This window comes from Vipera berus (genome assembly GCF_964194415.1).
Source record: "Vipera berus genome assembly, chromosome: 1".
NCBI lineage: Eukaryota > Metazoa > Chordata > Lepidosauria > Squamata > Viperidae > Vipera > Vipera berus.
Genome location: NC_138202.1, coordinates 183,895,662 through 183,909,506, shown reverse-complemented (window position 1 = coordinate 183,909,506; position 13,845 = coordinate 183,895,662). Strand labels below are relative to the sequence as shown.

The 13,845-nt window shown below is 38.1% G+C and overlaps 1 protein-coding gene across 1 annotated transcript in view; it reads left to right on the top strand.

The window, feature by feature from the left end:
• ABCA12 (ATP binding cassette subfamily A member 12) overlaps positions 1–13,845 on the top strand; it is a gene marked incomplete at its 5' end in the record, with an annotated part of 277,161 nt that overhangs the window by 179,899 nt on the left and 83,417 nt on the right. Inside the window, 3 exons of the mRNA XM_081312657.1 lie at positions 7,428–7,664; positions 11,599–11,731; positions 12,954–13,206. Coding sequence (XP_081168783.1) covers positions 7,428–7,664; positions 11,599–11,731; positions 12,954–13,206 — 623 coding nt within the window. The remainder of the gene's footprint in view (positions 1–7,427; positions 7,665–11,598; positions 11,732–12,953; positions 13,207–13,845) is intronic.

Below are 13,845 nucleotides of genomic sequence, written 5' to 3'. Positions count from 1 at the left end.
TATCAGGGACGTTAAGCTCATTCTTGTATAGTTCTTCTGTGTAATTTTGCCATCTCTTCTTAATCTCTTCTGCCTCTATTAGGTCCCTGCCATTTTGGTCCTTTATCATGCCCATTTTTGCATGAAACATTCCCTTCATCTCTCCAATTTTCTTGAAGAGATCTCTGGTCCTCCCTATTCTATTGTTTTCTTCTATTTCTTTGCACTGTTCATTTAACAAGGCATTCTTATCTCTTCTAGCTATTCTCTGGAATTCTGCATTCAATTGGGCGTAACTTTCTTTTTCTCCCTTGCCTTTTGCTTCCCTCCTTTCCTCAGCTATTTACAAAGCTTCCTCAGACAGCCATTTTGCTTTCTTGCATTTCTTTTTCTTTGGGATGGTTTTGGTTGCTACCTGTTCTACAATGTTGTGAACCTCTGTCCATAGTTCTTCAGGCACTCTGTCTATCAGATCTAATTCCTTAAATCTATTTGTCACCTCTACTGTATATTCAACAGGGATATGATTTAATTCATACTTGAGTGGCCTAGTGCTTTTCCCTACTTTCTTCAGTTTAAGCCTAAACTTTGCAAGGAGAAGCTCATGGTCTGAGCCACAGTCAGCTCCTGGTCTTGTTTTTACTGACTGTATAGAGCTTCTCCATCTTTGGCTGCAGAACATATAGTCAATCTGATTTCTGTGTTGACCGTCTGGTGATGTCCATGTGTAGAGCCGTCTCTTGGGTTGTTGGAAAAGAGTGTTTGCTATGACCATCATATTCTCTTGACAAAATTCTATCAGACTGTGCCCTGCTTCATTTTGTACTCCAAGGCCAAGCTTGCCTGTTATTCTGGTTATCTTTTGGCTTCCTACTTTAGCATTCCAATCCCCCATGATGATAAGGACCTCATTTTTTGGTGTTAGTTCTATAAGGTGCTGTAGGGCTTCATAGAACCGGTCAATTTCATCCTCTTCAGCACTGGTGGTTGGGGCATAGACTTGGACTACTGTGATATTGAATGGTTTGCCTTGGATTCAAACTGAGATCATTCTGTCATTTTGAGGATTGTATCCCAGTATTGCTTTTCCTACTCTTTTATTGACTATGAAGGCTACTCCATTTCTTCTGAGGGATTCTTGCCCGCAGTAGTATACCTGATGGTCATCTGAATTAAATTCACCCATTCCTGTCCATTTTAGTTCGCTGATACCTAAGATGTCGATGTTCAGTCTTGTCATCTCTTGTTTGACCACGTCCAGCTTGCCTTGATTCATGGATCTTACATTCCAGGCTCCTATGGATAAAAAATATTTCCAGCATCAAACTTTCCTTTCACCACCAGACACATCCACAGCTGAGCGTCCTTTCGCCTTTGGCCCAGTCGCTTCATTCTTTCTGGCACTACTAGTACTAGCCCTCTGCTTTTCCCCAGAAGCATATTGGACGCCTTCCGACCTGAGGGGCTCATCTTCCAGCGTCATATCGTTTTGCCTTTTGGTACTGTCCATAGGGTTTTCATGACAAAGATACTGGAGTGGGTTGCCCATTTCCTTCTCCAGTGGATCACGTTTTGCCAGAACTCTCTCCTATGAACTTTCCATCTTGGGTGGCCCTGCACGGCATAGCTCATAGCTTCATTGAATTACGCAAGCCCCTTCGCCACGACAAGGCAGTAATCCATGAAAGGGTAATATAATCTAAGATCTGGTAAATCCTGACCTCCGCTATCTTTAGAATCTTGTAGCAACTTATATTTAATTCTTGATATTTTTTGCCAAATAAATTTAGATATATCTTTCTGCCTGTCAGAATCCATTTATATTTCATTTCTATCTATCTCCTCTTTGGAAAAACCCAATCTCATCTTCCCCTGGATTCTGCCATTCCCAAGGGGGAGAGGGAACAGGCATGGGGCTTTATTGCTTTCACTTCATTAAATGTAACCTTTTGTTTATTCCACCAGTCTGCTATCCATTATAATGTAACCAATTGCTTCTTACTTGGCATTCTCTCTGAACTTACCTGGCAACTAGAAAAGGGGTTGGGGAGAAGAATTACAACCCTCCGGGATCTGGTTTGTTTCTCCGAAGGAAGTGTGAGGAGCTGTGGAAATGATCGTGCTGCAAACAGATTGTTATCTTTCTTTTCCCACGATGGACTTACCACCTGGAGATTGGCTGATCTGGAACTGACCAAATGAACTGTGGGGTGGAGTTTGCTTGGGGGCATTTTAAAATTATCGAGATGTAAGGGAATGCCTCAGATGCTGTCCATTATGCCTGCTATCTCCTATTTCTTAGTAAAAGATCCTGCTTGGAAAAAACTGTTCCCAAGAGTCCTGCTTTCTTAAGAAGTGGGAAGAGGTGTGTTCTGACACTGCCACTGTTTGAAAGTGGAATCTCTAATCAATATCAGTGTAGTCTGAAATAAATAATATTCTAGGTAGCACATTCATTTTAATTACTGAAATTCTTCCCATTAATGACAAATTTAATTTTTGCCATCTATTTAAATCCAATGTTATCTCCTTCTATATTTTACCGTAATTATTTTTGTAAAGCTTAGAAGTTTCCTCAGTGAGAGTCACCCTCAAGTCACAACTTTAAAACCAGTTTTAAATTCCAGTTTCTTCTGATCTTCCACATTTATTCATCTATTTATTTATGATCTATTTATTCTCAAGCCCATCTTTTCTCCAAATATTTTAATCTTCTTCATAACATATTCAATGTTCTCTAGCAAGTCTTGCACAATCAAGATCATCAGCAAATGCACATAATTTGTAATTATGCACTTTAATTTGTAGTCCTTTTGCACTGTTATCCTGTATAATATCTCTACTTAGCAATTCCAACACTAGAACAAATAATAAAGAGGATAAAAGACACCCCAGTCTTGTTCCCTTCTGGATTTCACATGGTTTTGTAAAATCTCCATTCCTCATGATTTGAGCTTTCTGGAGTGTATAGATTGACTTCAGACCCTGTATAAAGCCCAGTCCAAATTCCATCTTTTCCATTATTTTAAACATAAAGCCCCAGTTCAAGTTGGAAAACGCTTTTTCTGCATCCAGAAAGATTAATGCAATCTGTTTGTCGCTATGTTGTTGTAAATATTCAATTATATGCAAGATTACTCTTACATTATCTTTTAGTTGTCTTTTAGGTAAGAAACCACACTGGCCTTCAGGTATATACTCCTGTAAAACTTTTTTAAGTCTTTCAGCTAAAATAGATGTAAAAAGTTTGTAGTCATTAAGGAGAGACATTGGCCTGTAATTCTTCACAGAAGTTAAATCCAGTCCATCTTTGGGTATTAAAGAAATGTAGGCATCCTTGTAGAATACAATTCATTGTCCTTTATCGAAAGAAGTAGTTGATCTTCAAAAAGTTTATAAAATCTGTAATGTATTGGCTATAACTGTTTAAAATCACTTGCTTAATGTCTGATCATTTGCTTAATGGCTGACCTAGATTTCTCTGTTATGTAATGGTTGCTGTTACTGAAAGCCAGACTTGCTGTCTCTAGGCTGATAATTAGGTTTTGGGCAGGAAACTGTTACTTTAAACCTATTGGTTGCTGCCTAGAGGGCAACTGTACAAATAGCTGTGCAACAGCCATTATGGCTGCTTCTGTTCTGAGTTAATAAACTTTTTTGCTGTTTCAACACCTCATCTCACTTAATGCCTAAAGAACCGAAGAAATAACAAAATCCACTCAGTAGGCCATCTGGTCCCGTAGCTTTTCCTGTTGTACCTCTTTTATTTGCTTCTATTATTTCAAAAGTTGCTATTGGACTGTTCAAAATTTGCTTGTAGTTATCCAATAGTTTAGGAAGATTTTTAGTTGTTATATACTCCTCCATGGTATCTAAAGAGATTTCTTGTTCTTTATATAAATTTTATAATAATTCCAAAATGGTCTTTGAATGTTTTTGTTATTCCCCTCTTGAAGCTTGGTTATCATCTTAGTTAATATGCCAACCATCTCCTTGCTTTATTTGAATGTTCAAAAAAGTGTTGTTTCATATATTTAAGTTTCTTTTCAATATCTGAAACAGTCAACAAAGATATTTGTTGTTGCAATCATTTTAGTTGATTAAGTATGCTAGAATCTTCTGATGAATTCTGGAGTTCCTTCTCCTTCAGTTTAATGTCTTGTAACACATTTGGATTTTTTCTTCCATCTTCCTCTTAATTGCTATATTGTATTGTATAAAATGTCCTCATATCACAGCCTTACAAGCATCCTAAACTGTTGTCAAATTGGTTCCTTTACCTAAATTATTATTAAAATAGTCTTGAAGTATCTGTTTACATTCTTAAACAACCTCTGCAAAGCAGACTTATTTAGTATCCGTTTAAAAGACTGAGGGCCAAATTTAAGATATAAAGACACTGGATTATTCTCCCAAGTAGTTTTTGGAAGAATAATAACTTTAGTTGCTCTGTGAAGTAGATTTTTTTAATTTAAATCATATCAATTCTAGGAAAGGATTTGTGTCTGTCTGAAAAGAAGATAAAGTCTTTTGTTAGTCCATTTTTACACCTCCAAACATTGATAAAACCTAAAGTATAAATCTGCTCGAAAAAAGTTTGGAGCAGTTTCCCTTGTATTTCTTCAATTCCTTTATCAGCTGATCTATCCAATTTGGGGTTACTAATCCCATTGTAGTCTCCAATTACACACCAATACTGAAAAGAATAGAAGAGTAAGTGTTCAGACAGATGATTAAAAAACTTGGCTTTTTCTTGGTGTGAGGTATATAATCCTAACTACAATAGATTTTATTCCCTTTTCGCACAATTACATACCTGCCTTGATGATCAGCAAACGATAAATGTGGATGTAATATACAAAACTACCCATTTTTTTCTTTGAATTAGCAGAAATTTTTTTTACACCCAAGATGTTATTAGTTAAATACCGTTTCTCAGTCTCTTTAATATGAGTTTCTTGCAAACATATTATAACATGGTTCACTTTTTTTCAAATAATGAAATAACGTTTTTCTCTTTTGTGGGGAAATTGCCCTATTAACATTCCATGTCAGAATCATGCAATTGAAGGATTCCAGTTGAGGCTCCCATCTCCACAGCCTGTCCTTGATAAGCATCAGATCTCTTTTTATCTTTTTCTTTCCAATTATCTTTTGAAAAATAGTATAGTTCCGATCCATATTTTTCCAAAATGTTTTGTGCTATAAGGATTGAGTTTATTCTATACCATTGATTTCTAAAGGTAAAGATAACCCAGCTTATTCCAGCAAAAGGGAGAGAGAGGGAAAAGGAACATTCATGCAAACAGATCTGTACCTAATTCATTTTGCAATTATGTTAAGTATACTCTGTTAATGGTAAAAAGGACTATGCAGTCAATATTGGGGAAAAAACAGTTCAGTCTATATAAAGAAATTTTTTTTCAATAGTGCGCTGTGTTGTCATTAGGAGAACAAAGGAAACTGCAGATAGACCATGCTGCATAACAGAACTCACCAGAATAAACTTTGCATCCAAATAAATGTTTGATTTCCAAGATTTCTCTTCTCTCCAAGTCAGTCTTTTCCTCCATTCATTTTTTCCCTGTGGTTGCAGGATTATTTTTTTTTTAGACTTTTAATTAGATTACTCAGTAGAGCAGCGCTTCTGCAAAGTCTGCTCTTTCTGGCTGTTCTCTGTTCACTTGGGCTCTATGGATGGGAATTTAATTATCCACCAAAGTTTTCACTTTTCCAAATGTTGTGGTACAATTTAAACTTACCAAAGTATCTGTCAACTATCCAATTAGCAAATTCAACATTGAGGAAACTCTACTGCTTCAAGGTGCCATAAAAAATAAAGTTTATTGAATACATATCTCGGTACTAAAGAAGCAAAATCAGCTCTAAATTTCCAGTGTGAAAATCAGGTTAGTTAACAATAACCATAACCCACACCCACCAAGTGTTCACTGTCAAGTCTCAAAGCCCAGTCTTGCTGGTGCAATGGACATTGCTTCTCAACTTGCCAACAAGCTCAGGGGAAGGGAAAAGATTTGGAATGCAGACTTCAAAGATTAAGGAAGCAGACCATGGGAACCAAGAATAATTGCCAGGTGTCTGGCTGGGTCTAGAAATGCTCTCTCTCAACAATATTTTTCAATTTGATTGGGCAATATGACCTGACCCAGAGGGAGGAGGAAGAAGACAATGCTTTTACTATAGTGATTTGGGTGGGGTCTGGTCAGAGCTGGTTTTAGTTTCATATGTGTGGATACGGTGTACTTAATAAAGCTTTGCATTAAGAGCCTGAAAAGTCTCAGAGAAGTTTGCTTGGTTGGGTTCGCTAGTTGGAACCTTGACATTCACATTGCCCAATCATATTTCTTTGGTTTGTTATGAGAACGATCCACTTCTCTTTCAGACACCTGCTTTTGTGACCTTAGTTCTCATGGTCCGTAGATGGCTTCTTAAAAATCCTGTTCCTCCCAAGCTTCCCCCTCCCCCCTGTTTGTATGGCAAATTGAGCAGCAAGCATCTTAGCAATTCAATCTTGACAGTATCTTATAAATATGTGTTTAAAAGAAAGTACATGTATTTAAATAAGTGCATTGTTTGGCCTTTTAAAACAGAATTAATGAAAACATTATCAAAAATTTCAAAACTATCAAATTTGGTGTGACCAGATTTGTACATATTATGCGTATTTTAAAAGAATTTCATTGGGTACCTATTAAATTTTGAATTTTTTTCAATGTGCTGATACTTATATTTAAAATCCAATATTGCTCAAAGGAAACTGCTAAAACCTTACTCTCTTTTTCAAAGGCTCATCATGAGAAAATATAATTTAAGGATATCTGCTTCTTTGCTGCTATACTCCATAACCAAATGTCATCCATAAAGAAGCTCACTTATTTCCCATGTTGAATTTTTTGGGCCAAAGCCTATGCAAATTAGGATATATAATCTAGAGACTTAAATTGCAAGCCAATTTACTCCTGTCTATGTCCCAAGTGCCGTGTAGCAGAGTGAGCGCCTGTTACTCGTCCCAGCTTCTGCCAACCTAGCAGTTCGAAAGCACGTAAAAATGCAAGTAGAAAAATAGGGACCACTACGGTGGGAAGGTAACAGCGTTCTGTGCGCCTTTGGTGTCTAGTCATGCCGGCCACATGACCACGGAGACGTCCTCGGACAAGCGCTGGCTATTTGGCTTTGAAACAGAGATGAGCACCGGCCCCTAGAGTCGGAAACGATTAGCATGCATGTGCGGGGGAACCTTTACCTTTACCTTTTACTATGTCCACCAACTAGCAGATACAGTTTAATGATGTACTCAGGATGCCTGAATATAGTTTTATTCAGTTATTTCAAACTTAATTTGCTTCTCATGTATCATGTTTCATAGTATATTATGAAAATTAAAATCTCACTGTATGGTATTTTATCATCCCCTTATGTTTCCCCAGAGTTCAGCTCTGAATGTAGCAGAAGAATGCAATACTTCAACTGTGACAGCCACAATACAGGCTCATCTTCCAAAAGCATATCTCAAAGAAGATATTGGTGGAGAACTTATCTATGTACTTCCTCCATTTAACAGTAAAGTCTCTTCATCCTATCAGTCTCTTCTGAGAAACCTGGATACTAATTTAAGTGATCTTCGTATTGGCTGCTATGGAATTTCAGACAGCACTATAGAAGAAGTAAGCACCTAACAGTTTTAAACAATCAGACTTAGTAATATTATTTTATGGTATTCATGTGATGCTCTAGTTGTTTTGGGATTACACCCTAGGTGTTTATTACTCTTGGTATCATCTTTGCTATCTTTTTCCACAGTTGTTCTGCTTTTATTTGCAGATCTTTGTGCTTTATGCATTTCTTCAGTTCTTTCTCTTCTTTTCTACTGGTCTCCAGATTCTACATTGTCCACTATCCAGCCTTTTTTGTCTTCTTATTGACAGTGGCTAAGTCTGGGATGTTATGTGGCAGGTGCTTGTTTGGTTGAATTGTAAAGTCCCAGAATACTTTAGCTTCTACATTTTATACAGGTAGTCCTTGACATACAACCATTTGTTTAGTGAGCATTCAAAGTTACAAGGGCACTGAAAAAAGTTGCATATGACTCTTTTTCACACTTATGACAACAGCAGCATCCCCATGGTCACATGATCAAAACCCAGACACTTGGACACTGGCATGTATTTATGACAGTTGCAGTGTTCTGGGTTGTATAATCACCTTTTGCAATCTTCCAACAAGCAAAATCAATGGAGATATTAGATTCACTTAACAACCGAGAACATTTGGGAAGAGTTTGATCCTGTGACTCCGGATGAAGTGGACAGGATCATGGGGAAATTAAGTGCCGCCACGTGTTTGTTGGACCCGTGTCCCTCCTGGCTGGTTTATGCGGCTCGGGAGGTTACACGAGGCTGCCTCCTAGCAGTTATTAATGCTTCCTTGAGTGAGGGGTGCTTCCCTGCTGCCTTGAAAGAGGTGGTGATAAGGCCCCTCCTCAAGAAACCTGCCTTGGATCCAGCTATTTTAAATAACTTTCGTCCTGTCTCCAACCTTTGCTTTCTTGCGAAGGTTGTTGAGAGCGTGGTGGCACAACTGCTCCCTTTGGCCCTGGAGGAAACTGAGTATCTGGATCCATACCAATCGGGTTTCAGGCCCGGGTACAGCACAGAGACGGCATTGGTCGCACTGGTGGATGATTTCTGGTGGGCCCGAGATAGGGGTTATTCCTCTGTCCTGGTCCTATTAGATCTCTTAGCGGCTTTTGATACCATCGACCATGGTATCTTGCTGCGATGTCTTGAGGGGTTGGGAGTGGGAGGCACCGTTTTATGGTGGTTCTCCTCCTACCTCTCAGGCCGTTTGCAGACGGTGTTGGCAGGGGGGCAGAGGTCAGACCCTAGGCCCCTTAGTTGTGGGGTGCCTCAGGGGTCAGTACTCTCGCCCCTCCTGTTCAACATCTATATGAAGCTGCTGGGTGAGATCATCCATGGTTTCGGGGTGAGGTACCATCAATATGCTGATGATACCCAGCTTTTCATCTCCACCCCGAACCAACCCAGTGATGCCCTCGACGTGATGTCCCATTGCCTGGAAGTGGTACAGATTTGGATGGGGAAGAACAGGCTCTGGCTCAACCCGGCCAAGACTGAGTGGCTTTACGTACCGGCATCTCATTTAGTCCAAGAGGTTCCATCTTTGGTTATGGGAAGAGAGGTGTTACCTCCCGTTGATAGGGCACGCAATTTAGGCATCCTCCTGGATTCATGACTCAGTTTTGAAGATCATATTGGAGTCGTGGCCAGGGGGGCATTTGCCCAGGTTCACCTGGTGCACCAGTTGCGCCCCTATCTGGACCAAGATGCTTTACGTACAGTCACTCATGCACTCGTTACCTCCCGTGTTGATTATTGCAATGCTCTCTACATGGGGCTGCCCTTGAAGACCAACTGAAGACTTCAGCTGGTGCAGAATGCGGCCGCGTAGGTTGTGATGGGAGCATCCCGATACTCCCATATTACACCCTTCCTGTGTGAGCTGCATTGGTTACCGGTTACCCTCTGGGTGAGATTTAAGGTGCTGGTTCTTACCTATAAAGCCCTACATGGCTTAGGCTCGGGATATTTGCAGGACCGTCTGCTGCCGGGAACGATCTCCCATCGCCCAGTACGCTCACACAGAGAGGGCCTCGTCAGGGTACCATCGGCTAGACAATGTCGGCTGGCGACCCCCAGGGGGAGGGCCTTCTCTGTGGGAGTGCCAGCCCTATGGAACCAACTTCCCCTTGAGCTCCAGATGGCCCCGGATCTCAAGTCCTTTTGCCGCAGCCTTAAAACACTTCTTTTCCATCAGGCTGACCTGGACTGATGACAGGGATTTTAAAATGTTTTTTAATTTTTAACTCCAATTTTAATTTATTCTATTGGGGCTGTTAATTTAATTCTTTTTAACTTTTGTATTGTTGTATTTTATTGTTGTTAGCTGCCCTGAGTCCTTCAGGAGATAGGGCGGCATATAAGTCCCAATAATAATAATAATAATAATAATAATAATAATAATAATAATAATAATAATAATAATAATAATAATAATAATAATAATAATAATAATAAAATAATAATAATAATAATAATAATAATAATAATAATAATAATAATAATAATAATAATAATAATAATAATAATAATAATAACAACCATGTGACTAATTTAACAACTGGCAAAAAAGGTTATAAAATGTGGCAAAACTCACTTAACAACTGCCTCGTTTAGCAATGGAAATTTTGGGCTCAATTGTAATGATAAGTTAAGGACTACCTGTATTACTCTGTATAATTGGTGGTCCCACCAGCTAATGCTTGTAGGAAAATGGTATTTCTTGCAGATATTCCAATGCACCATTGTTGCTATTATTTTTGTTTTTTGATTTTATTATTTCATTTCAATTTTTTATTTTATTTTATGCTTTAAATTTTGTAAGTAACCTAAAGGTGCCAAATGGATGTTTAAATGAAAGGACATGTATGAAACAAATCTTCCCAGGTTATGATCACAATGAAGACAATTAAATATGAGTATATATTAAATTGATTTATCAGTCCAGTCAATGTAAAATTATGATAGGAATGCACCGAAGCACACAGGGTAGCCTTTTCTGATACTATAATTCATGACATAGTGTGAAGAGAAGAACCTGAAATTAAGATATATCAAACAGAGTAGGAGCTAGACTTTGAAGATGTCAAATAAAAAAGTTGCCATGCATAAAGATCCGGCCAGGGGGCTCTAGAATTTAGACAGTCCATTAATTTCTGCCTCTTTCAGCCAGAGGGACAGCTGACAGAATGAGCTGATTCAGGAGCTGACTGATAGGAAGATGCCATCCACAGAAGCATGCTTTTAGTTATTGCATTGGTGATTCAACTTCAGTTATTGTTATTCACTGAATATTTAATTACATGTAACGATAGGAAATTTTGTTCAGACTTCCATTTTAACGTGTCCTGAATGTACATGGGAACTCATACATACTGTAATTTGTATACTAAAATAGGTATTTAAAAATGCACTTAGTTTGCATCACAGTAATATATTAAGATTATATGCAAAACCATTTGGAAAAAAATATACATATTTAGGTTTGCACCAAATGCAAACTCAAGTTCATATGAACTTTTTTTAAAGTTGCAAACTGATCTGGATCAGGAAATAAAGAAATAAACTTAAGATGGGAAACAACAACGATATCTTTTCTAATTGTAGGGTGCTCTTTGTCTAGCAGTGCATTCTTGACAGTCGGTGTGAAAGACCATAGAGGAAATTAATATTCTCTTCCCATTATGTCTGCATGTTATATCTGTGTCATGGCTTCTTATGAGGATGGCCATTTACAAAGTAGAAACAGTATGGATAAAAGTTAATTACAGAACTATGAACTGGCATAAGATTCTGCACACAAACTGGAAACAATCAGTCTAAATTAAACAGAGCATTAGGTGAAGTTGCATGTGTTTTCAGTCTTGTGTCCAAGAAGCAAATTTTAATAGCAAGATCAAAATATTAGCTTTAGGAATTGTGAGAAATGAAATTTTAATATTTTAACATTACTGTTTTGCAGGTGTTTCTTAATTTGACCAAAGATTTTGCAAAAGATGAACAAACCAATCCAGAGTTATCTCAAGAAGGGCCCAGTTTTACTGTGGATAATGATGGCTTGTCCATGAACTCTAACAACCTCTTTGAACCAGATGGTATTAAGATAGTGTAATTTTTCACTAGCTGAAGTTTTTACCAAATGAAAACCTTATAGTGTCTAGAACAGTGTACAATGAATTACAGCATTTTTAGCAAGGTTATGAAAGATCAGGTTAACTTCACAAAAATATAAGCTCGGTTGATGATAAATTGGGGGGACAAGGCAAAATCACTAAGTATGGCTGGTGATGGAGCAGTTTCAGGCTACAGTTAGAGATAAGCCAGCCTTGTGGGAATTCCAGTATCTCTTAACCTGAAATCAAACACTGATCATGATTAGAAATATAATGGGCAGTTATTCTGTGCCATTTCATCCTAGTTCTGTTTGGTCCTTCAGAAATTGGCTTACCAAGAAAAGCTAAATTTCATCTCAGACTTAGTTGAGAAAATGGAAAATGGTGATGTAATCTAATAGGACCCTATGCCTGGGCTAAGGGATAATTCACTTGCTACTTAAATATCATACAACTGTAAAAAACACTTGCCATAGCTCCTTAAAGATTGTTCAGTTATTGAGACATGGGCTGAGTTTTAATTAAGTACAGGGCTGCTACTCAGCAGCAATCCACAAACTCCAAAATCCCCTTCCCCCCTCCCCTCATTTGTCATATGAAACAAGAATAATGAATGACTTGGGTTATCACTAACTTCATAGATCTTGTTTTTGTCAAAGATTGTCTCATCCTCACAAGTATACCTTCTGATGCAAACAACCATAGCTGATTCAGGAAACCAGTCCTCTAATGCTAGAGCTTCCTGGCTGTAGGGAAGATATTCAATTACCTGTATATTTGGCAGTAGCACCTCACCTCCTCATACTCCTAGGAACAGCCATATTGAAACACCATGATCCCTCAGTCTGTTTAATCTGCTTATCATGTAGTTTTTCATTCTTTCCATTATAAGAACAATGTAGGCCTGAGGGGAGAATGTCGATGACCCAGGATGAGGGGGTTGGATAGGTTGGCTTACCAAAAGCAAAATACTTCCAGAAGTGAATTTTGAATAGAAGAAACATTGTGTGAGTCCTAACATCAATCACTGCTAATAAGGCAGCAGCCAGAATATAGGATTGGCTAGGATTTCAAAAAAAGAAATAATATTTTTCAAATTGGTTTACATGTTCTGGTGGAATGAATTGGGTAAAACTAAATATAATAAGGAAACAGAACTAAGTACTTATGGGTTATGGTATTTCTTTCTTTTTTTTATGAATAGATCAAGTCCTGATTAACATGGGAAAGCCAAACAATCTTTCTCTCCTGCTGAGGAAGGCCACAGCATTGTTCATTAAACGTTTCCATCACACTCGACGAGATGTGAAAGGTTTTATTGCTCAAGTTATCCTTCCCGTGCTCTTTGTGACAGCTGCTATGGGCCTTGGCACCTTGAGAACAAAGGTGGCAGAATACCCAGCTCTCCATCTGTCACCAGCCTTGTATGGGTCTTCCAGCCAGTCAGACTTCTTTGGGTGATTATTCATTTTTAGTTATTCAGTTAGCTTGATGAAATGTGGCACACTGGGAATGGGAGGGCTGACCAAATAGTCACCAATTAGTTTCTTGTGTGGAGTATGAGATATGCTAAGAAAAATGAAGGATAAGAGACAGAAAATATATTTTTGTTAATCTCAGCAGTATAATACTTTCTAGAGTTTTGAGAGTAAAGCAAATTATAAATGTATAATTCTATATAAAGCTAACCCTAATAGAATCTTGCAAGTGTAAAAGTACAAAGTTCCCAGTTCCCAGTGCCATGTTTAACTGTTTGATTCATTGGGGTGGGAACTTCCTGAAATTTTTTCTCTGACTATTATGCCACTGGGGTTTCCTGCCTGGCTTAACTAATTGTTTCCTAGGCAGCATCTTTTCCTCTTGTTCCCCAACTGCACATATTCTATTGCATTTTTATAAGGTTTATCAATATAGTCCAACAATTCAGTAAAATATCAGGATATTCAATTGATTTGAGCAAATCTCATATTTGTCACCATGTGCAGCTAAAACTCTTGTAGAGTTTGTTCATTTTTAACTTTCAGTTGGCTGAAACAGTGTGTCATAGGGCAAGCATTTTTGAACCATATTACATTTTCAACCTAAGTTACAGAATG